At 46.8% G+C, this 20,118-nt stretch overlaps 2 protein-coding genes across 3 annotated transcripts in view; one reads left to right on the top strand and one right to left on the bottom strand.

The window, feature by feature from the left end:
• Positions 1-3,038, bottom strand: part of TRIM10 (tripartite motif containing 10) — a 20,461-nt gene extending 17,423 nt beyond the window's left edge. Inside the window, exons 1-3 of the mRNA XM_012001492.1 lie at positions 2,265-3,038; positions 985-1,080; positions 230-460 (exon numbers count right to left, since the gene is read on the bottom strand). Coding sequence (XP_011856882.1) covers positions 230-460; positions 985-1,080; positions 2,265-2,693 — 756 coding nt within the window. The 5' untranslated portion in view covers positions 2,694-3,038. The remainder of the gene's footprint in view (positions 1-229; positions 461-984; positions 1,081-2,264) is intronic.
• Positions 3,039-4,940: 1,902 nt separating this feature from the next.
• TRIM15 (tripartite motif containing 15) lies at positions 4,941-14,515 on the top strand. 2 transcript variants are annotated; one of them, XM_012001487.1, is made up of 8 exons: positions 4,941-5,181; positions 5,362-5,805; positions 9,041-9,136; positions 10,152-10,382; positions 11,092-11,114; positions 12,347-12,462; positions 12,823-12,855; positions 13,656-14,515. In XM_012001487.1, the coding sequence occupies exons 2-8, from the start codon at positions 5,425-5,427 to the stop codon at positions 14,171-14,173; spliced, it is 1,398 nt and encodes a 465-aa protein (XP_011856877.1). In that variant the 5' UTR covers positions 4,941-5,181; positions 5,362-5,424; the 3' UTR covers positions 14,174-14,515. The 2 variants fall into 2 exon arrangements, with proteins under 2 accessions (XP_011856877.1, XP_011856876.1); XM_012001486.1 differs by having other exon boundaries at positions 4,956-5,805.
• Positions 14,516-20,118: the final 5,603 nt, after the last annotated feature.

Here is a 20,118-nt window from a genome sequence, read left to right as displayed (position 1 = left end):
CCTCCTTTTTTGGCAGATGGTGGGATGGAGAGGTGGAGACCAAAGAGCAAAAAGTGACCAGGGAACACTTGGAAAAGCATGAACCAGAATTGAGACCTTCTGGTCCTCTGACCCACCTCCCATCTGGGATACGGAGATGTGTGAGTCAGGGAGACATGACTTAGGCAAGGCAAAGATACAAGAGTCACAGGACAGCACAGGTGGGGCAGGGTTCAGGTTCAGGCCTCACCGTCAGGAGCTCCCTTGCTGGCCTCTCATTCTTCTCCTCCAGTTCTTCAATAAGAGTACTAAACCGGCAGATCTCTCCAGCAACCAGGAAATCAAATTCATCCTGTTGCTTCAAGATGTCTCCATCCAGGCTCTCCAGTTGTGCTAAGAGGAGGCTCTGCTGTTCCTCTAGAAACTTCCTCAGGTGTGCGAACTCAGAAATCACCTGTTGTCTCTTGGTGGACACCTGAGTCTGAGGGGGCAGGAGGAGAGCCCAAGAGAAAGTTTGCTTCCTCCTTCTCCCTCTGCTCCTCTTCCTCCTACCCTGTCCCCAGGTAGATCTGGAACTGCATCATGGTTTCCTCTTCACCTGTCATCCCATTTCAGGGAGCAAGACTCACAGTGCTGTCTCAGCACCATCTGCTGCAGCTTCTAAAAGAGGGTAGGGCTTAGAGGAGGTGTAGGAGGAGGTGGTGGGGACACCCTACCTCCTGTCTTGTATGAAAAGCACACTATGTGCGCAGCCCTGAGCTACTTTACAGTCACAGTCTCATTTAATACTTACAGTAATTCAATGAGATCATGATGATTTTTACTCTCCATTTTACAGATAAGTAAACTGAAGTTAGAGAGTTGCTTGAGGTCATAGAGTTAGTGTCAGAGTCAGGATTTAAACTCATAATAACTTCAAAGCCCTATAATCTATGTTGCCTCAGTTTCAGGAAGACATTGGACCGTGAGGAAGGGGAGGAACGTGGGGAAGGGGTGATGACTTACCAGGAGGACTTGCATCCTTTTATTTTCTCTTGACTGGATTTCTTGAATCTCCTCTCTCTCTTTTCTTAGACATTTAAGACACTTATGTATTTGTTCCTGGGGAGAAGGAACATAAAATACTCAAGATGGATATTGATTTGTTCAGGGTTGTCTTGTCATCTGAGCCTCTGCCTCCAGGAATGAAGTGGCCCCAGGAGAGGAGTCTCTTCCTTAGCTGACAATCCCCGAGCCTCCACCGCCCCAACAGCTTAGTCCCTTTAGGTCTGTTCCTCTTGATTTGTCTCCACGACTTTGGGTCAGGACTTTCCCCTTTCTCCTGTGCCACTAGAGGCTGTGACTTGGTTTTCCCACTTGAGTCTTTCTTCAGGTTAAACATTCTATTGTGTTTTGCTTCGGTAAGTGGTATCTGGGGTCTGTCCTGAGTTTGATATGCCCTGCACTGAAATCATTCCAGTTTCCCACACATCCCAAAGGAACATGTGTAAATAATAACCCTCCCTTGTTACTGGAATCAATTATCTGTATATGACTCCAAAGGGGAGAAGAAACTTGGGTAATGTAAAAATAATTGATAAATTGTTTTCAAAATTATTTGCTCCAGAATAGAGTTAGGAACAGGTACACATACATTATAAATATGTGTGTTCAAAGATATATTAGAAATCTCACTATCAGTTGCTAATTAACTAATTAAGACATCCACACACAGACTTGTACTAAAACACAATTCATAAACACAATGCATGAATAACTAAAACTAGCACACACTCATTTAATGACAGATAAAATGGCATGCCACATATATTTACCCAACCTGAATATATGTAAACATGAATTTTTCACAAACAGGAGCTCTCAGTTACACTCACACACTCAAATACATACATACTCAGACTCCCACACAAACACACCAGACACACTTCTCAACATGCAAACGTTAACACATATACACACTGTTTGTACAATCATTCCCTCAGATACAAACTTCAGACACACCTGATCCATGGCACAGACATACACACTCATGTTCTGGTCACTCATTCATTCAACAAGTATTTGTTGAACTCCCATTATCTGTTGGCCACAAGTGAATACAGAACACACTCAAAAAAAAACATAAAACATAAACATAATTTTCCATGCCTGGGTCTATTGCCTGGGTGATCATGTAAGTCAGGAGAAAGAATTTGGCCTCCAGGCGGCCTAAATAATCCACAACTCTGCTGTTTCTCTTAGTCCTGTCCAGTCCACCCTGGGATCCCCCAGTTCCCCTTTCCTACCCTATAGGGAGCCGCCGCATCCTCCAGGAAGCGCATGGTGTGGGCAGCGTGCTCTCCAGCCTCCCGGCACACCACGCACAACTGCATCTCATCATCCTCACAGAAGAAGTAGATCTTCTCTCCGTGCTCCTGGCAGGCATCCTCCTCTCCCAAACCCAGTGTGGACACCAGCTGGAGGCGCTCGATGTTCTCCACCACGTTAGCCAGCTGCCAGTTGGGCCGGAAGCTCCCAGGACGGAAGGGTTCTTTGCAGAGTGGGCAAGTAGGGGACTCCTCCAGGTCTGGGCCTGGGATCTCACAGTAGCGAGTAAGGCAGCCCCGGCAGAAGTTGTGGCCGCAGTCGATAGTGACCGGCTCCCTCAGGGTACCCTGGCAGATGGGGCAGTTGACTTCATCTGCCAGGCTGGTCACAGAGGCAGCAGAGGCCATGCTGCTATGGCTTCCTCAAGGCCACCCTCTCTGCTTGGCCACGGGGGAAGGGCTGGGCCACACACTCACACACCCACATGTGCACATGGCTGGACACAGGTACATATTAAATATGCACCAGCACCCATATCGTCACACACTTGCATATCTGGCAGCCAGGATTCTATTCTCCTGCCAACAGCAGAGATGGGAAATAACAGAGGAGAGGAAGGAAGAGGGGCTCACAGCATTTCAGAGGTGATCTTAGATGACCATAACCAGGGGCTGGCCATTCCTTTCCGTCCATCTAGATACACTCACAGTAGAAGGAAAGTGGTGATATGTCAGCTGTCCACTGTCAAAAGAAATATTCTTTTGGGGGCAGGTGGGAGACTGGGTCACAGAGTGGAGATGCCACTCCAGCCTTCCTGCAATATGGCCAGCTGTCTCCAAAGAGATTGGAGGTATCAGCCAGTCCAGGGCTTGCCCATCAGCAAGCAGGAGAGTGTGAGGCTCAGATAAGGTCCTTGTGCCAGGGTGTACACTGCACCAGCAACTTAAATGGTGATGCCTCAACTGGCCTGCCGCAAGCCTCGAAAGAGGCTGGAATATTCCCTATGCTGGGGAGGAGAAAGAAAACTAGCAATGGCCAGAATTTATTTATGATGACGGTACATCTTACATTGATATAAGCAATTTAAAAGTATGATCTTATTTTTGTGTCTGCTCTGCAACATCAGTACTATTAGGATCTCCATTTCATAAATGAGAAAGCTGAGGCCCAGCCAGGTTGTTCAGCTTGCCCAAGGCACACAAGTAAGAAGGTGAGTGACCATAAATAATTTGCTGTCAGATCTATGTCTTCCAAGCAATACCATTCAACATAAATGCAATGTGAGCCACATATGCAATTTAAAATTTCCTAGGAGCCATATAAAAATAGTCTAAACAGGTGAAAGTAATTTTAATGATATTTTTATTTGGTCCTATATTTCCAAAATATTATCATTTCAGTATGTGATCCTTATAAAAAGTTATTAATAAGATATTTTACATTTTTTAATTTGTGCAAAGCCTTTGAAATCCAGTGTGTTGGCCAGGTGCGGTGACTCATGCCTGTAATCCTAGCACTTTGGGAGGCCGAGGTGGGTGGATCACAAGGTCAGGATATCGAGACCATCCTGGCTAACATGGTGAAACCCCGTCTCTATTAAAAATACCAAAAAAAATTAGCCGGGTGTGGCGGCGGGCACCTGTAGTCCCAGCTACTCGGGAAGCTGAGGCAGGAGAATGGTGTGAACCCGGGAGGCAGAGCTTACAGTGAGTCGAGATCGCACCAATGCACTCCAGCCTAGACAACAGAGCGAGACTCCATCTCAAAAAAAAGAAAAAGAAAAAAAAAAAGAGAAATCCGGTGTGTATTTTATATATACAGCACGCCGCCATTCAGACCGGCCACATTTCAGTGCTCAGTAGACACATGTGACTGGTGGCTTCTGTATTGGACAAATTGGCTCCTGGGCTACACTGGTGGCAGGAAGAGCAGAGATCGGGTGGGAAGGGGAGGAGATGAAGTGCTTAGAGTAAAAAGGGAGCAACCACAAGGGGCTAGGCTGATCACCCAGTGGGAGAATGGGGGAAGGTCTGGTTTTATCCACAGATGTGAGCGCGTGGATGAAAGACCGTGGCAGCTGATCTTGGTCCTGGCGTGGGGTGTGGGAGGAGCGTAGGGCTTTACTCCAGGAGACTGGGATCGTCCCTGACATGATACTTTCTAGCCCCGGGGCCTCCGGAAAGTCACTTTACATTTGGAAAGTCAGTTTACATTTCTTTCTCTGTAAAAATGAAGGTAATAATGTTTGTCTAGAGGGTTATTAAAATTGAATGTAGTAATATAAAAATACTAAACCCTAGATAAATGTGGCTGAAACTGTTTATCTTTTTGACTAATCATTTTCTAACGTGTATCAACATAAATCATTTGCATTACGGTTTCTTGCCTTCTCCCTGCTACAGTGAAAAATAAATAAATAGATAAATAAATAAATAAATAAATAAGATCGTCCAGTGTTACCTGAACCCCTGCGGGGACTGTTGTGCCAGGTGGTGGGGGATTTGGGACCGTAGGAGGGGCCACCATGGGCAGATGTGGCGAGGGAGGAAAGCGGAGAAGAGGGGTCCCGATGAGCAATCCTTACACCCGACCCGCAGTGTCGAAACAGCGTCCCGCCCACACACTTCCCACAGAATCTCCCGACGTCCACACCTCTCACTCCAGCTTGGACTTTGATGCTGTGGGCACGCCTCAAAGCTAGAAGTTTATGGCACCCACCTGCTCAATCTGACAGGAAGCGTCTGCTCCCCACTTCTCCCCAGCCACTGTGGTCTAGAGATTCCAGGAAACCTCGGTTCCCTGTGACCTCATGGTGTGCTCTGTTCTCCACCCTAGGGACCAGAAGGAGCCAGGAGTAAAGAACTGGTTTACTTGGCCGCCGCTGGGAAATTCTGGGTAATTCAAGACGCCCTGGAATTTGGACCCACTCCGCTGATAGGTGGTGGCCAGGGTTCTAGGGAGCACAGGAGGCGGAGCCAGGTGGCTTCCCTGTGCTGGCATTCCTCTCTCTCTCTCTCTCTCTCTCTCTGCCTTGCAGCCCTTTCACTCTGCGATTCGTGTGTGACTCGATTTCAGGGAAACGGAATTCGCGTGGTCTGAGAAGGAGGCCGGAGTGGACGGGCTGGGGAAGGCACCGTGATGCCCTCAACCCCGTCCCTGAAGGTGGTCCACGAGCTGCCCGCCTGTACCCTCTGTGTGGGGCCGCTGGAGGATGCGGTGACCGCTCCCTGTGGACACACCTTCTGCCGGCTCTGCCTCCCCACGCTCTCCCAGATGGGGGCCCAGTCCTCGGGCAAGATCCTGCTCTGCCCGCTCTGCCAAGAGGAGGAGCAGGCAGAGACTCCCATGGCCCCTGTGCCCCTGGGCCCGCTGGGAGAGACTTACTGCGAGGAGCACGGGGAGAAGATCTACTTCTTCTGCGAGAACGACGCCGAGTTCCTCTGTGTGTTCTGCAGAGAAGGTCCCACCCACCAGGCGCACACCGTGGGATTCCTGGACGAAGCCATTCAGCCCTACCGGGTAAGAAGTGTGACTTTACCTAGGGCCTGTTTGGGGCAGGATGATGTCCTGTTATAATGGGAGGAAATCAGGTGGGGATCTGGATGAAAGACCTGGCTTCCACATCAGGGAACCCTAAGGTTATAGGGACTTTGGAGGCATTCCCAGACTGAAGGCAGATAGGCTCCACTTGGATGTGTGCTAGTTCCTGGTCTGGGGGGAACTTCAGCTCCAGCTCTCAGAGGACCCCTCAGAGATGGAGTGCAAAGAACTGTAGCCGTGGCTTCACTCACTGTGGAAAGAAAGCTGCAGTGCAAGTGGAATCTTCTGCAGATTATGGGCAGGGGGAATTTGTTCTCCCAGGATCCAGACTGGAAATGGGATTTCTAGGGCCCTGACTGCCAGGGCGCAGAGGGGAGGGAGGAGCTGGGGCACTTGCTAGCACTGCTCTCCTTCTTGAGAAAGGGAGGGCGGCAGTGTCCAGAATTGTGAGAATTTCCCATCTGATCTTGGGGCACTTTCCCATCAGCCTCTCAGATCTCTCTCTTGTCAACCGGTCACCAGGTCTGGAAGTGGTTTCCTTAGAAACATCTCCCAAATCTTTAATTCTGCCTTATCCTGTCAGCCAGGTTCTCCCTATCTCTTGCCCAGACTTTGCAGTCTCAACTGCATTCCCTGTCTCCATTCCCACCCTTTCCAGTCACCTTTCAATCTGCTGGGAGACAGATCCTCCTAAAACACAAAGTCACTCCTCTGCTCAAAATCCTCCCATGTATCCCTAGTGCCCAAAGAAAGTCCAACGTCTTTAGCAAGACATTCAAGGCCCTTTGTAGTCGGGATCCTTCCTCCCCATCCAGCCTCATCGCTCAGCCACCCTCCTCAAGGCACCATATGTCTAGCCAGACTGAGCTGCGTTTGCTGTTATTTTCCCCAACTGTCTTATTCATTCCTGCTTCCAGTACTTTTTGAACATAGTATCTTCCTCCTAGAATACTCTTCTCACCTTCCTCCACCTCTCTCTTTTTAAGTATACAATTCAGGGGCACTAAGTCTTCTTCTTTTATAAAAAAAATTTTTATTATGTTTTAAGTTCTGGGATACATGTGCAGAACATGCAGGTTCGTTACACAGGTATACACGGGCCATGGTGGTTTGCCGTACCCATCAACCCATCATCTACATTAGATATTTCTCCTAATGCTATCCTTCCCCTAGCCCCCCATGACCTGACAGGCCCTGATGTGTGATGTTACCCTCCCTGTGTCCATGTGCTCTCATTGTTCAACTCCCACTTACAAGTGAGAACATGTGGTGTTTGGTTTTCTATTCTTGTGTTAGTTTGTTGAGAATGATGGTTTCCAGCTTCATTCATGTCCCTGCAAAGGACATGAACTCATCCTTTTTTATGGCTGCATAGTATTCCATGGTGTATATGTGACACGTTTTCTTTATCCAGTCTATCATTGACAGGCATTTGGGTTGGTTCCAAGTCTTTGCTATTGTGAACAGTGCTGCAATAAACATACGTGTGCATGTGTCTTTATAGTAGCATGATTTATAATCCTTTGGGTATATACCCAGTAATGGGATTGCTGGATCAAATGGCATTTCTGGTCCTAGATCCTTGAGGAGTCGCTACACTGTCTTCCACCTGTCTCTTATACACATCTAGATGTGTATAAGGTATATACCCAGTAATGGGATTGCTGGATCAAATGGCATTTCTGGTCCTAGATCCTTGAGGAGTCGCTACACTGTCTTCCACAATGGTTGAACTAATTTACACTCCCACCAACAGTGTAAAAGCATTTCTATTTCTCCACTTCGTCTCCAGAATTTGTTGTTTCCTGACTTTTTAATGATCGCCATTCTAACTGACATGAGATGGTATTTGATTGTGGTTTTGATTTACATTTCTCTAATGACCAGTGATGATGAGCTTTTTTTGTGTGTTTGTTGGCCGCATAAATGTCTTCTTTTGAGAAGTATCTGTTCATATCCTTCACCCACTTTTTGATGGGGTTGTTTGTTTTTTTCTTGCAAATTTGTTTAAGTTCTTTGTAGATTCTAGATATTAGCCATTTGTCATTTGGATAGATTGCAATTTTTTTTCTCCCATTCTGTAGGCTGCCTGTTCACTCTGATGATAGTTTTTTTGCTGTGCAGAAGCTCTTTAGTTTAGATCCCATTTGTCAATTTTGGCTTTTGTTGCCATTGCTTTTGGTGTTTTAGTCATGAAGTCTTTGCCCATGCCTACGTCCTGAATGGTATTGCCTAGATTTTCTTCTAGGGTTTTTAATGGTTTTAGGTCTTACATTTAAGTCTTTAATCCATCTTGAGTTAATTTTTATATCAGGTGTAAGGAAGGAGTCCAGTTTCAGTTTTCTGCATATAGCTAGCCAGTTTTCGCAACACAATTTATTAAACAGGGAATCCTTTCCCCATTGCTTGTTTTTGTCAGGTTTGTCAAAGATTAGATGGTTGTAGATGTGTGGAGTTATTTCTGAGGCCCCTATTCTGTTCCATTGGTCTATATGTCTATTTTGGTACCAGTACCATACTGTTTTGGTTATTGTAGCCTTGTAGTATAGTTTGAAGTCAGGTAGCATGATGCCTCCAGTTTTGTTCTTTTTGCTTAGGATTGTCTTGGCTATGTGGGCTCTTTTTTGGTTCCATATGAAATATAAAGTAGTTTTTTCTAATTCTGTGAAGAAAGTCAATGGTAGCTTAATGCGGATAGCATTGAATCTATAAATTACTTTGGGCAGTATGGCCATTTTCACAATATTGATTCTTCCTATCCATGAACATGGAATATTTTTTCCATTTGTTTGTGTCCTCTCTGATTTCCTTGAGCAGTGGTTTGTAGTTCTCCTTGAAGAGGTCCTTCACATCTGTGGGCACTAAGTCCTTTTCTCTCCCTGTCTATTCAACTGGAAATTTATCTTATCTTTCAAGGTGCACTGTAAATGTTTTCTGCTTTCCAAACCTTCCCTTAGGCCTACAGGCAGAGCTGTCCTCTGTGTTCCCATCTTACTGTGTGTACCTCTGGACTACTGCATTTGTCTGTCTGTATTTTAGCCACTCGACACTGACTTCTTCCTGAGATGGTGATCTCTCTATAGGTACAAGGACTGGGCCTTTTCCACCTTTGAATCCCTCAGCACTTAACAGTGTGCCCAGGATGCGATAGTTAATAATTGTGAGTTGAATTATTAATTCAGTCACCTCTATCCACCCATTCTTCTCTCCATAGGATCGTCTCAGGAGTCGACTGGAAGCTCTGAGCATGGAGAGAGATGAGATTGAGGATGTAAAGTGTCGAGAAGACCAGAAGCTTCAAGTGCTGCTGGTACAGGCCACTTCACTGGCTACCTTTTCCTTTGAAGGTTTTCTTAAGAGACTCTGGGGAAACCTGTTGGCTGGTATCTGTTTCCTGGCAAACTGTTCTCATTCACCTTCCTGTGGCTGCACAAAGGCATTTGGGATCTCAGACCATGGGCACTAGAAGTGGTTCTGATGTCTTGCAATCCAAGATCCATCTTATATATCACATTTTACAGAGCAGAAAACTGAGGTCCAGAAAAGCAATGCTCCCAAGGCCACATAGCAAAGTGCAATTTCATAATGAACCTGGATTTCTTGACCCTTAATTCATTGTTCTTTCCATCTTTGTCTGTCTGCCTGAACACACCACCTTCAGATGGGAAGCTTGGGGTCAGAAGGCGTATATTAGTGTCTGGATTCTAGTCCTGACCACAGGCTGACCTTGAGGACAGTAGGCTGATGGTGTGGCTACATCTGGGTCCCTCATGCCTCTTTTTTCATGCTATAAAGTTATGGAGGAATCACAGTGTGGGGATTTCTAGTACCTTGACCAAGGAGAGAGTGTGGGGACAAAACAACTTCTCCACTATCCCTCAGCTCTCATCAAAGTATGCCCTGTAGTTGGTGATTTCCATGGCTAAAACCAAAATTACACACTCTCCCACTAAGTTGTGTTGACTCGTATCACAACTTCCTTTTGCCTCTAAGAAATGACTACAGTCTTCCCCCCTAACTTTAAGAAGGTATAGTAGGGTTAAGATGGTATTGTAGTTGTGGAAATGTTTTTGAAAATTTCAACATAATTCTGAGAGCATAATGTAGTATTATTATTAGAATCTCTAGCTAAGACAGTAGCACAGTCCTCATCACTTGTAAGTTCATCCTGAGACCTATCTACTTCTAGGTGTATTAGTAAATAGAATAAGTTTTGGAACTAGTTACTCTCTATCCCTGTTAATCAAGAACAAATATATAGATGATCATCCTAGAAGCTATCTCTGAGCCCCTTCCTAACCATGTCTACTTTTTATCCCTTGCAGACTCAGATTGAAAACAAGAAGCATCAGGTGGAAGCAGCTTTTGAGAGGCTGCAGCAGGAGCTGGAGCAACAGCGGTGTCTCCTGCTGGCCAGGCTGCGGGAGCTGGAACAGCAGATTTGGAAGGAGAGGGATGAATATATCACAAAGGTCTCTGAGGAAGTCACCCGGCTTGGAGCCCAGGTCAAGGAGCTGGAGGAGAAGTGTCAGCAGCCAGCAAGTGAGCTTCTACAAGTGAGAGACACCTTATTACTTCATGTGATAGAAGAGGGACTCCACGGGGAAGGGGGTGGGCACCATGCTGTGGGCTGGAGAGAGGCAGGAAAGGGAAGTGGAGAGAGGTTAAGGGAGTGCAGACCCAGAGGGGCTGGAGAATTGCCCAAATCATACACTGTGGTCATGTTAAGGGCTTTAGGGTCAGATAGTCTTGGATTTGAATGTTGGCTCTTCCAATCGTGTGACTTGACTGAGTCTCTTAACCTCTCTAAGCATGGGGACAACAGTAGCACCTCTCTCATAAAGTTGTTGCAGAATTATAAGAAACAATCCATATAAAATGCTTGGCATGGTTACTGGTACACAGAAAGAACTCAATAACTGGTGTCTGCTGTGGTTATGAATATGTGATCCTGGTTCATATCAGGTCCAGCTGATAACTGAAGACAGGCCCCTGCTCTCCACCACCTCCTAATCATTGCAGACACAACCCACCCCACGATAAGGCTGAAACAGGGAAACCAGCACAAATGAACTGACTACAGAGACCCAAATTTGTAAGAAAACATGGTGTTAAAGAACAATCTAATGAGTAGATAATTAAACAGGACAACTCTCTGCAGAAGGAGAGTTTTGAGCTCATATTTTAAGGAAAAAAGGATGTACAGAATCCCTGACAGGAAGGACTTATGGAAACTAAAGGTATGTTCTTGTCTTTCTTTTGTAGGACGTCAGAGTCAACCAGAGCAGGTAGGGCCCACTCCCCAGTCCTGCCTCCTTTTACTCAACATCAAGATTGAAGGGGAAGGGGCAGGGTCACTTACTGCCACCCACTTACTTCCCCTCTTCCAGGAAAGAAAAAGCACTCTGGCAGACACACTGTCTCATTCAACTATCCACAAACAGTCCAAACTCACTAAAGATTTGCGTTCTAAAGGTTCATTTTTAAATTGGTTGGTATTGGGGACACATTTTTCCCCTAGAAGTGAAGTTATAAATAATAATCATGTTTTTAGGTTGATCCAGAAACATTTATTTAACCTATGAAATTATTAGTACTTGAGTCAGTATCTAACACCATTTAAAATGTAATTCAAAGGAGGAATACTTTCTGTAGACTGTGAGAAGCATGGAAACCGGGAATACCAGCCTGTTCTTTCATTCATTCATTTTTCACACACATCTCTGGTTTCCTTCAGGATTTTCTAATGCTACTGTAAAAGGACAACCACCAGGAGCCAGAGGCATTGTAAACGCATGGCCTTTTCCTTCCCTGTCTGCTATAAGCATTAGCAGTCTGCACTGAGATGAGGAGAGGTGTAGTGACTAGGGAACACTTGTCACGTGCTTTGTGCCTATTTACATGCAGGGAAGATAAACCCAGGGTCCATGAATCAGGAAGTGTCTCCAAACATGCTTTTCAAAGAGCATTAGAGGTTTAGATCTAGAAAGGCTTGGGGATCTTCCAGGCTGATGAAGAAACTCAGACCTCGGGGGGTGAAGAGGTAACGCAGCAAGTGTCTAATGAGGACTGAGCTGGGACCAGAATCAGGAGTTTTTTTCATTGCAATATGTATTTTCGTTTATCCTTTTTTTTCTTCCCTTCTAGCCTCTTTTCCTTTACAAATAGCAGCATACACAAGGGTAGTTTAAGGCTGTTTCCAAATGGTACCCTGTTGCCCTCTAGAGGTCAAAAGGGGTAATGATCTCTGTCCCTCGGCCCCGACAGACCCAAACATTCTCCTAAAGGGGCCTACCGCCAATTCTTGAGAAGTAATTATCATTGGTTCCTCAGGTTTAACTGAAATGCCTACTACTTTAGTAACTACACATTTCCAGCAAAAGTAAAGAAACGATACTCAATCTGATTATTCACCACAGACGCCAAGATCATTCTTTAGTCTGATTTTAGCCTCACTTGGTCTCACCCAAACATTTGTTTTTGGAATGTGGACCTAACTGGTTACCAAACCTGTCTGCAGGTGTGAGATGAACACTTTTGTGAGTCCTGAGGCCATCTCTCCTGACCTTGTCAAGAAGATCCGTGATTTCCACAGGAAAATACTCACCCTCCCAGAGATGATGAGGATGTTCTCAGGTAAAGGGGAAGGGGCCGCAGTTTTCCCCAGTCCCATTAGCTGCCCTCCTGCCTTCCACCCATCTCCATCCTTCTCTGCCCTCGAAACCCGTCTCAAGACATGTTCCCTCCCCAGAGCCTTCCCTTAGTGATCTCAGTTAATTCAGGGTCACCATTCCCAGAGCATCTCCTCCACTCCCTAAGGACAGGTGCGGGACTGAGATTCCAGGAGGGTGGGGACCACTTCTCCTCCACTAGACCACAGCAGAAGCCAAGGCTTCTGTCCTCATCTTCACATTGTACTCAAGACACCTTGCCCCTGGGGGTGCCTATAAGAAGTAATAAGTCACAGATCTCTTTTTCTATTTCTGCTTCCCACAGAAAACTTGGCGCATCATCTGGAAATAGATTCAGGTAAACAGCTTGGGACTTGGGGAGTCATTCTTCCATTCACCCATTCAATCCATGGCAGCAAACAGAGCAATAAAATGCATTAATTCTGGAGCCTCATTGCTTGAGTTCTCTGAGACACTGGGCAAGTTATTAAGCCTCTGTCCCGCAATATTTTCTTCATCAGTAAAATGAAAAAAAAAAAAAAAGGTACTATACCTGTCCCATAAGTAGCCGTGAGGACTAAATGAATTAATACATGCAGAGAGCTTAGTGTATTACCTGACTCATAGTAAGTGCTCAATTAATGTCATCTACTTGTATAGATGTTACTCGTTGAAAAATACTTATCAAGTCTTAGTTTTTTGAGCAGCATTGTGCTGGACTCTTTATTGATTTGAACAAATGTGCAATTTAAAAAAAATCACATTTATTTTTAAATTGGTGCTTAATTTCGAAATTGTTTCCATAAGCATCACCTCACTCACTCTGGTATAGATCAGTGCTTTTCAAACTTAACATGCAGAAAGTTCTCCTAGGGATCCTGTTAAAATGCAGATTCTGATTTAGTAGGGTGGGATCGGGCCCAATATTCTGCATTTCTAACAAGCTCCCAGGCAATGGGGATGCTGCTGGTCCCTCCCTGTGCACTTTGAGAAGCAAATCCTTACAGCACCACTGGCTGATTAGGTAGAAGGGCGGTTCAGAGCCCAATGACAGGCTGCCCAAGTCCAGTATTCCTTCTGCCTCCCACGCGCCTGGCCTGCTCTAGGAACATCTGTGGTTGCTGCCCGCTGTTGATGTCTGCGCTCTCCTCCCTCTAGGGGTCATCACTCTGGACCCTCAGACCGCCAGCCGGAGCCTGGTTCTTTCAGAAGATAGGAAGTCAGTGAGGTACACCCGGCAGAAGAAGAACCTGCCAGACAGCCCCCTGCGCTTCGACGGCCTCCCGGCGGTGCTGGGCTTCCCAGGTTTCTCCTCGGGGCGCCACCGCTGGCAGGTTGACCTGCAGCTCGGCGACGGCGGCGGCTGCACGGTGGGGGTGGCCGGGGAGGGGGTGAGGAGGAAGGGGGAGATGGGCCTTAGCGCCGAGGACGGCGTCTGGGCCGTGATCATCTCGCACCAGCAGTGCTGGGCCAGCACCTCCCCGGGCACCGACCTGCCGCTGAGCGAGATCCCGCGCTATGTGGGCGTCGCCCTGGACTACGAGGCCGGACAGGTGACCCTCCTCAACGCCCAGACCCAGGAGCCCATCTTCACCTTCGCTGCCTCTTTCTCCGGCAAAGTCTTTCCTTTCTTTGCCGTCTGGAAAAAGGGTTCCTGCCTTACCCTGAAAGGCTGAAGTGGGGCGCGCGAAGGGCGGCGAAGCGGAGACAGCGGCTCCCTGGGATCCAGCTCCGCCCTTGGCCAGCGCGCGGCCCGCATGAGGCGAAAGGACACGGGCTTGAGTCTCGAACAGCGGTTGTTTATACTTTATTTATCTTAGGCCCTCAGCTCCCTGACGTCCTGAGCCTCTCTGTGACGCTCCGGCCTTCTCTGCACCTCCGAGTGCAGAACCACAGGCGGGCTCAGCTGTGCCTAGGGCAACAGCCAACCTAGGAGCCAGCGGGCTTTCGGGGAAAAAACAGAAAAAGAGATCTAAAATAAAATGTTTAAACTGTTTCAAAATAATCATCGTGGGAAATCCAGGGTGTTGCTGGACTTGCACTAATTTATACAGTTCACTTCGTACTTTGACACACACCTGAAGATGCCTCCACCTTTGTACGGCTTAGGGCCTCTTCATCAGCTCTGGATGGACCCCAGGGCCCCTTCCTTTCCTTCCCCTTCTGGTCATTTCTCTAGACTTGTAGAGAGTGTCCTAAGAAAGTGTGACTCACAGACCTCTGGATTCCATATGCCCAATTCGTGCTGATGGGACTGAAGGAAAGGCTTAAATCCAATGGAATCTGCCTGTGTTGGCAATTTAGGGCCGAGATGGCTGGAGGGAGTAGAAGCAGAGAGGAAGGGTGATGATCCCTCTGTGACCAAGACACAATCCTGTCCCTTCTTTTAGTCAGGACCTGTCTCTTATACACATCTGGTGGGGACCACTTCTCCTCCACTAGACCACAGCAGAAGCCAAGGCTTCTGTCCTCATCTTCACATTGTACTCAAGACACCTTGCCCCTGGGGGTGCCTATAAGAAGTAATAAGTCACAGATCTCTTTTTCTATTTCTGCTTCCCACAGAAAACTTGGCGCATCATCTGGAAATAGATTCAGGTAAACAGCTTGGGACTTGGGGAGTCATTCTTCCATTCACCCATTCAATCCATGGCAGCAAACAGAGCAATAAAATGCATTAATTCTGGAGCCTCATTGCTTGAGTTCTCTGAGACACTGGGCAAGTTATTAAGCCTCTGTCCCGCAATATTTTCTTCATCAGTAAAATGAAAAAAAAAAAAAAAGGTACTATACCTGTCCCATAAGTAGCTGTGAGGACTAAATGAATTAATACATGCAGAGAGCTTAGTGTATTACCTGACTCATAGTAAGTGCTCAATTAATGTCATCTACTTGTATAGATGTTACTCGTTGAAAAATACTTATCAAGTCTTAGTTTTTTGAGCAGCATTGTGCTGGACTCTTTATTGATTTGAACAAATGTGCAATTTAAAAAAAATCACATTTATTTTTAAATTGGTGCTTAATTTCGAAATTGTTTCCATAAGCATCACCTCACTCACTCTGGTATAGATCAGTGCTTTTCAAACTTAACATGCAGAAAGTTCTCCTAGGGATCCTGTTAAAATGCAGATTCTGATTTAGTAGGGTGGGATCGGGCCCAATATTCTGCATTTCTAACAAGCTCCCAGGCAATGGGGATGCTGCTGGTCCCTCCCTGTGCACTTTGAGAAGCAAATCCTTACAGCACCACTGGCTGATTAGGTAGAAGGGCGGTTCAGAGCCCAATGACAGGCTGCCCAAGTCCAGTATTCCTTCTGCCTCCCACGCGCCTGGCCTGCTCTAGGAACATCTGTGGTTGCTGCCCGCTGTTGATGTCTGCGCTCTCCTCCCTCTAGGGGTCATCACTCTGGACCCTCAGACCGCCAGCCGGAGCCTGGTTCTTTCAGAAGATAGGAAGTCAGTGAGGTACACCCGGCAGAAGAAGAACCTGCCAGACAGCCCCCTGCGCTTCGACGGCCTCCCGGCGGTGCTGGGCTTCCCAGGTTTCTCCTCGGGGCGCCACCGCTGGCAGGTTGACCTGCAGCTCGGCGACGGCGGCGGCTGCACGGTGGGGGTGGCCGGGGAGGGGGTGAGGAGGAAGGGGGAGATGGGCCTTAGCGCCGAGGACGGCGTCTGGGCCGTGATCATCTCGCACCAGCAGTGCTGGGCCAGCACCTCCCCGGGCACCGACCTGCCGCTGAGCGAGATCCCGCGCTATGTGGGCGTCGCCCTGGACTACGAGGCCGGACAGGTGACCCTCCTCAACGCCCAGACCCAGGAGCCCATCTTCACCTTCGCTGCCTCTTTCTCCGGCAAAGTCTTTCCTTTCTTTGCCGTCTGGAAAAAGGGTTCCTGCCTTACCCTGAAAGGCTGAAGTGGGGCGCGCGAAGGGCGGCGAAGCGGAGACAGCGGCTCCCTGGGATCCAGCTCCGCCCTTGGCCAGCGCGCGGCCCGCATGAGGCGAAAGGACACGGGCTTGAGTCTCGAACAGCGGTTGTTTATACTTTATTTATCTTAGGCCCTCAGCTCCCTGACGTCCTGAGCCTCTCTGTGACGCTCCGGCCTTCTCTGCACCTCCGAGTGCAGAACCACAGGCGGGCTCAGCTGTGCCTAGGGCAACAGCCAACCTAGGAGCCAGCGGGCTTTCGGGGAAAAAACAGAAAAAGAGATCTAAAATAAAATGTTTAAACTGTTTCAAAATAATCATCGTGGGAAATCCAGGGTGTTGCTGGACTTGCACTAATTTATACAGTTAACTTCGTACTTTGACACACACCTGAAGATGCCTCCACCTTTGTACGGCTTAGGGCCTCTTCATCAGCTCTGGGTGGACCCCAGGGCCCCTTCCTTTCCTTCCCCTTCTGGTCATTTCTCTAGACTTGTAGAGAGTGTCCTAAGAAAGTGTGACTCACAGACCTCTGGATTCCATATGCCCAATTCGTGCTGATGGGACTGAAGGAAAGGCTTAAATCCAATGGAATCTGCCTGTGTTGGCAATTTAGGGCCGAGATGGCTGGAGGGAGTAGAAGCAGAGAGGAAGGGTGATGATCCCTCTGTGACCAAGACACAATCCTGTCCCTTCTTTTAGTCAGGACACCCCTGATGACAGACTATGGGACAATCACCAGGCCCCACTGTTTAATAAAATGAGGCTTTTGCTCAGGTCTAACCTCTCAAATATTTGTTATTATTGCAGTTATTATGTGGACACAGAAACAGACCACAGGTAAAAATAACTTTACAAAGCGAAGTATGAATCACTATACAACCCCTACCCTTTCTCCTCTCAAGTTGAATACTCACATTCTCATCCTTCCACCCCAACCTCTGAAAAAAATCTGCCTTCAACTCCAATCCAGGTTCCCTGTACTGTAAGACAATACTCTGTGTGCAAGAACACTTTAGTGTCAGCACGGTGGCTCACGCCAGTAATCCCAGCACTTTGGGAGGCTGAGGCGGGTGGATCACTTAAGGTCAGGAGTTCGATACCAGCCTGGACAACATGGTGAAACCCTGTCTCTACTAAAAATATAAAAATTAGCTGGGCATGATGGCAGGCGCCTGTAATCCCAGCTACTCAGGAGGCTGAGGCAGGAGAATCACTTAAACCAGGGAGAAAGAGGTTGCAGTGAGCTAATATCGAGCCACTGCATTCCAGCCCAAGTGACAGAGTGAGACTCCATCTCAAAAACAAACAAACAAACAAACAAAACAGGCTGGGTGTTGTGGTCATGCCAGTATGCCGAGGCAGGTGGGTCACCTGAGATCAGGAGATCGAGACTAGCCTGGCCAACAGGTGAAACCCCATCTCTACTAAATATACAAAAATTAGCTGGGTGTGGTGGCGGACACCTGTGATCCCAGCTACTTGGAAGGCTGAGGCAGGGGAATCACTTGAACCCGGAGGCAGAAGTTGCAGTGAGCTGAGATTGCACCACTGCACCCCAGCCTGGGTGACAGAGTAAGACTCCATCTCCAAGAAACAAACAAACAAAACAAAGAACATCTTCATTATTGCGTGAGCCCTGCTCCTAAAGCATGGGTCAGATGTTTCAAAGGCACTCAAAGAGTTTGGACCATATGTGAATTTTATTTAAAAATTGTAACATGGCCGAGCACAGTGGCTCACTCCTGTAATCCCAGCACTTTGGGAGACCAAAGTGGGTGGATCACGAGGTCAGGAAATCAAGACCATCCTGGCTAATACGGTGAAACCCCGTCTCTACTACCAAATACAAAAAAATTAGCCGGACACGGTGGCAGGCGCCTGTAGTCCCGGCTACTTGGGAGGCTGAGGCAGGAGAATGGTGGGAAGTCAGGAGGCGGAGCTTGCAGTGAGCAGAGATCGCACCACTGCACTCCAGCCTGGGAGACAGAGCGATATTCCGTCTCAAAATAAATAAATAAATAAATAAATAATAAAAATAAAATAAAAATAAAAATTGTAACATGAATCATTGTGATGTAAATAATTAACCCTAACTTGACTGTTGGACAAATAGAGGTTCTTGATATAAAAGAAACCAGACAATGTGGGGTTTCTTCTGCCCCCTCAATGTGGTGAGCAGAGCCATCCTTGTCTGACCTAAGTGGCTTGGTAGTCCAACCTAGTAGTAGTAGTAGTAGTAGTAGTAGCAGCATGCATGCCCAGTGCTTATTATAAAAGTTGTATATGCTCATGGTTAAGAAAATTCAAACATTTTCAAAGTGTACAGATAGAAACCTCTTTCCCCACCCACTCAACACTTCCCCTTGCCACTCCCCATAGTTAATCATTGATATCAATTTTTTGTATATCCTGCAAGCTTTGAATACAAATATACATTGTTTTCTTTTTTTTTGCGTAAATTAGATTATGCCATAAATACTCTTTGCAACCCCTCCAAAAGAAAAACTATGTGCGACACATGCTAATTGTAACATTGGTCAAACATTACACAAGGCTATAAAGTTAAAACAAATTTGTTTTAATTATATCTTCATTTGAACCTTACAACAAGCCTGTGAAATACATAAGACCTATTTTGTTTTTCTCATTTGGTGGTTGAGAAAACTGGCACACAGTTAAATGAACTTGTCTAACAAGTTTCACAGCTGGTCCTTGTGACCTGCTGAAGTAGAATCTACCCGTCCTGGAGCTCAGCGCAGTCACCTTTCCACCACACTCAGACTTCTAAAACAGACACATCCCAAAGGGGCTTTGTTTCATTTGCTACCCACTGAATTCACGTTTTAGACAGACAGGGCATTTTTGGTTCCGTATGAAACAGAAAAAAAAAAAAAGAAGAAGAACCGATGAACCATAAGCACAGTGTATTTCCAAGTCTCTGGTACTTCTAATTTTAGAGTGGTCCAGATAATTTAAAAGTGTGGATATGCACATTTGGAGGCTCTGTGCCTATATTAATAAATTGTTCTGCATAAGAAAGGAAAGAGAAATTCAGAAGCCAAAAGAAATTTGGGAGTGGCTAAGACCTCAGGGTGAGGACTGGGAGCTGCCTGAAGGAAAAGCAGAGGAAAGAGATTCATTTGGTGGTCCAGCTGGAGCCGCAGGAGGGCTGTGTTCCTGTGTTTGTGATGTAAAACTGTCCTCTATCTCCCCTACAGGATCCTCCGCACAACCTATCTTGCCCCTAGTGCTTTTTGTAAGTGTTCCTGAGTTCCAGGTGCTGAGTTCTGTCCACTACTGGGCGGGAGGAAAAGAGACCCCACGAAAGAACTGCTGGGCTGCTGGACTATGTGAGGAGCAGCCACACTGAGGTGCCTCAGAGAACCAGAGCGGTTATTGTAAGGACCAAGGTGGGACCTATAAGGGAATCTCTCTGGAGCTCAGGGACCGTGATGACAGTGAGCTGGTTGTAATGGAAACTAGAGCCAAGACAGATGCATTGTCTCTCTGGTCAGCTTACTTCGCTCTGGATGTGGGGTCCGTTCTCCTGTCTATAAGGAAGCTTCCTGACTCTACTCATGGCCTTTATTTTCTCCTTCATTTTCAGTTCTTTCCTTCTTTCAGACTTCCAGTGTAGAGCATTGACTCAATCATACTTCTCGGTTCTTGGAACATGATCATCATCAGTTC

The sequence above is a fragment of the Mandrillus leucophaeus genome, unplaced genomic scaffold, assembly GCF_000951045.1.
Source record: "Mandrillus leucophaeus isolate KB7577 unplaced genomic scaffold, Mleu.le_1.0 Scaffold660, whole genome shotgun sequence".
NCBI classification, from domain to species: domain Eukaryota; kingdom Metazoa; phylum Chordata; class Mammalia; order Primates; family Cercopithecidae; genus Mandrillus; species Mandrillus leucophaeus.
This window is presented reverse-complemented; position numbering and strand designations above follow the sequence as displayed.

What these genes read in the sequence shown, in the direction of transcription:
- TRIM15 (XM_012001487.1), top strand. Translation starts at nt 5,425, where the DNA reads ATGCCCTCAACCCCGTCCCTGAAGGTGGTCCACGAGCTGCCCGCCTGT. An exon ending in GATGATGAGGATGTTCTCAG is followed by an intron (nt 12,463 to 12,822) that starts GTAAAGGGGAAG and finishes TGCTTCCCACAG; the next exon opens with AAAACTTGGCGCATCATCTG. An exon ending in TCATCTGGAAATAGATTCAG is followed by an intron (nt 12,856 to 13,655) that starts GTAAACAGCTTG and finishes TCCTCCCTCTAG; the next exon opens with GGGTCATCACTCTGGACCCT.